General features: G+C 41.0%; 1 protein-coding gene across 1 annotated transcript; it reads right to left on the bottom strand.

The window, feature by feature from the left end:
- Window positions 1-395: 395 nt before the first annotated feature.
- On the bottom strand, window positions 396-947 carry LOC311050606 (phospholipase A and acyltransferase 3-like; the record flags this gene model as incomplete). Its single annotated transcript, XM_084064692.1, has 1 exon — window positions 396-947. The coding sequence occupies one exon, from the start codon at window positions 945-947 to the stop codon at window positions 396-398; it is 552 nt and encodes a 183-aa protein (XP_083920818.1).
- Window positions 948-3,405: the final 2,458 nt, after the last annotated feature.

Raw genomic sequence — 3,405 nt, 5'->3', positions numbered from 1 at the left:
AATGGTTGAAAATGGTCAGGAAGTTGGCTGGTACAGCCTTCACTGCTTGTTTGGAGGCCATTTTTATTGGGCTAGGGGTACTGGGTATAATGGACCTAGAGAAAAGTCTTAAATGTTAGATGTTGTTGTGGATAATAAAACCATACAAAGGACCCAGTAAAAAAAAAAGAAAATCCTTGGCAAACAATGGAAGAGTTTTGTGTTAAATTGTTTCCAGGGATAGGCTTAGCAAACAAAACATAAACTACATTCAATAATGAATTTCTTAGCATTCATATGAATAGGAAAAATATAGGAAAACAAAACAAAAATGTTATTAAATGAGTTTAAAAAAATCTGCATACATTTCATTCTATAAATCAATCAGGTTATTTGAGTTTCCACGTCAAATTAGGCTACTCAACTGCATTTAGTTTTTTGCTTTTGCATTTGCGTTCGCGTGTCTTTTCTTTGGTCTCAAATCCAAAGAGGGCAGCTGCCAGAGCCACAAGGCCTAGTCCTAGGCCCATAGTGGCTGCACCTGATAACATGACAAACCCCCTTGCCTTTCGCACCTGCCAAGATTCCGCCTTGCCATAGCGCAGCTCAGTGACAAAGTGCTCACAATTCCAGCTGAAGACACAGTAGGTATACTCCTCACCCACCAGTGCATGGGCATCTTTGACAATGACATGCATTGCTTGTGGCTTATACTTATCGTCCAGGCAATTGTTTATTCGCCACTTGTTGGTCCCGACCACATCCCAGAGCTCCTCTTGCTTTACCACAGCCTTGTCACAGAAAACAGACATCACACTGTTGATCCCGACTCCTGGAACCTCTGATGGGGGTGACAAGTGGACAACATAGCCATCACCGATGTACAAAGCCCAGTGTTGATAGGTTCCACGGAATATTTCAATCAGGTCCCCAAGCTCTGGCTTCTCATCATACAGCTTTGGGGCCATGGCTTTCATTCTTCTTCAATCCAGACTAGTCCCTCTGATGATCTACTGTATAGGGCCTCCGCCTCTTAGATCATCTCTTATCTCTGTACTCAAATTCAATCCTGTATAAAGACAAGAGACAGGGACACAATCAATATGAACCACCAGGTTATGGCCACCTCCTGTTAAGTACCAAAATTATGACGTCAAAGTTATGATGTCAGAGCCACGCCCACAAAGACATTGTCCCATTCATAACCCATACAAGCATTGCGTTAAAAGACAAAAGAAAGAGGAAAAGGTCCAGGAATTACTTTACTTTACTTTAGGACCACAATGGAAACAAGTCCCCAGGACTTTTCTGTGTTGTCCTAACGTCTTCCTATACCACTTGCTGTTTACATGTCTGACTAATAAAGTATTCAATAAAAAAACTCAAGCATACTGATGCCAGAAAAGTAATCATTAATTTTGCTTTACAGTTCCAGTCACATGATGCAGCTGCCTGACTTGCGAGTTTCAGCATCAAAGCTGGAAAAACAACATTGCCATCTTTGCAAATCACATTTTATGCTTCTCTACAATCTAAGCCGTAGCCTACATTTATTGAACCAACTAACCAAGGCTAATATTCTCTTATAGCGAGCCGTCCATAGCCTGGCTCCAGTCCCTGAATCGCTAGCCTAATTCAGGCTGAGTGTCAGGCTAAAGCCGTCCAGGCTGTGTTCAGGGAAATTCGTGAAACGTCAGGTGATTTGAATACCAAGATTATGATGTCAGAGTTATGACGTCAGAGCCATACCCTGAATGGTTAGTGAGCCCGCCTAGGGATCCAGAGGCCCTGGTTGCCCCAGGTTCGATTCCAGGCCAGATCAGCATGTGTCGATGAAATGAAATTTGTCCCTGAGCAAGACTCTTAACCCCTAATTGCTCACAGGTTCTCATTGGAAACAAGACCGCAAGGACTTTCATGAACGACCTGTTAAAAGGAATTATCCTTATCCATAAAGACAGTTTCATTTCCCATTCATAAGCCACATAAAAAGAATAAAAAGAAAAGGGTCCAGGAATGGTATTCAAGCATAACAGTATTCAAAATGAATTTGTTACAGTTCCAGTCACATGCAGCTGACTTTCAGCATCAACGCTGTTAAACAGTAAAACAACACTGTAATATTTGCAAAGCTCATGCTGCTTTGCAATTTAAACCATCCATTTATTGATCCAAGGATAATTCCAATCAATGCATTGCTCTTAAGCAGTAATGTTGTTTCAACCTGTCCTCCCTATTTCGGTCATGTCAATATGTGAACTTGTTTTAAAAATAGCTAAAATAGCTGCTCTGTTGTGAGCTTGTAGATCGGCTATTTTCAAATAGCCAATGTATAAAATAGGGCTAAGGTGGTTAATGGTAATGGTAACAAGGCTCCAAACATCCCAAAACAAACTTGTAAGGCTACTTCTTGGCCTCAACTACAAAACCCATCTAACCCCTGATCATTTTCATAGGATTGGATGGCTTAGGGTTGCGGACAGAGTACAGCAACTTGCTATGGGCCTGGTCTTCAAGATATATCACAACATTGGGATCCCCCTGTATTTGTCAAAATACTTCCAAAATGTTAATGATGTCCATGATCACAATACCAGAGGCAGCTCCACAAACCTTGTCCAACCCTTTTTTGGCTCAACAAAGGGAAGTAACTCGTTCTCATGCTATTCATCAAAAATGTGGAACGCCCTACCAAAAGGAGTAAAGGAGTGTAAAACCCTACTCTCTTTCAAAACAGCCCTAAAGATACACCTTCAGGAGGCTGCAATTGGAAAATGGCCCCTGTCTAAGTCCTAACCTAACCTACCCCCCTACCCCCCCCCCTCTCTCCTTCTCCTTTTGTACATATTTCTCACTCTTCATACCAGTAACCTGTAAACTGATTGTATGACATTCTATAGTAGTTGTGTATATCTGTCTGTCTCTTATATGTCATCATGATTTGTGTGCATGGGGAACTCATTTGAAACAAGCTCAGTGCTTTTATGAGTCTTCCAGTTTAGTAGACCTTGTATTGTGAATTTGTACTTCCATGTACTGTTGTTCTCATGTCTTACTAAATAAAGTACATCAATCAATCAATCATGTATGTTTTATAATATGATAATTCATATCTGCAAAGTAACTAAAGTAACTAAAGTTTTCAAAGAGTAAAAAGTACATATTTTCCTCTGAGATGAAGTGGAGTAGAAGTAAAAGTATAACAAATTGGAAATAGTCCAGTAAAGTAAAAGTACCTCAAAATTGACTTAAGTACAGTACTTGAGTAAATGTACTTAGTTACTTTACACCACTGGTTTTGAATGTGCTGCTCTACTGGTATGGGAGCATAGAGAGTCGGGAACTACCTTAAAAAAGGCCCCGCCCACCCGGCCTGAAGCCTGATTGCGTCACACCACGAAGCCCCGCCTTCCCGAGGTGAAGGGG

Source organism: Gymnoscopelus microlampas (assembly GCF_963454915.1).
Source record: "Gymnoscopelus microlampas genome assembly, chromosome: 8".
In the NCBI taxonomy this organism is placed as follows: Eukaryota; Metazoa; Chordata; class Actinopteri; order Myctophiformes; family Myctophidae; genus Gymnoscopelus; species Gymnoscopelus microlampas.
The sequence above is the reverse complement of the archived record's forward strand: the minus strand, read 5'-3'. Positions and strand labels throughout refer to the sequence as shown.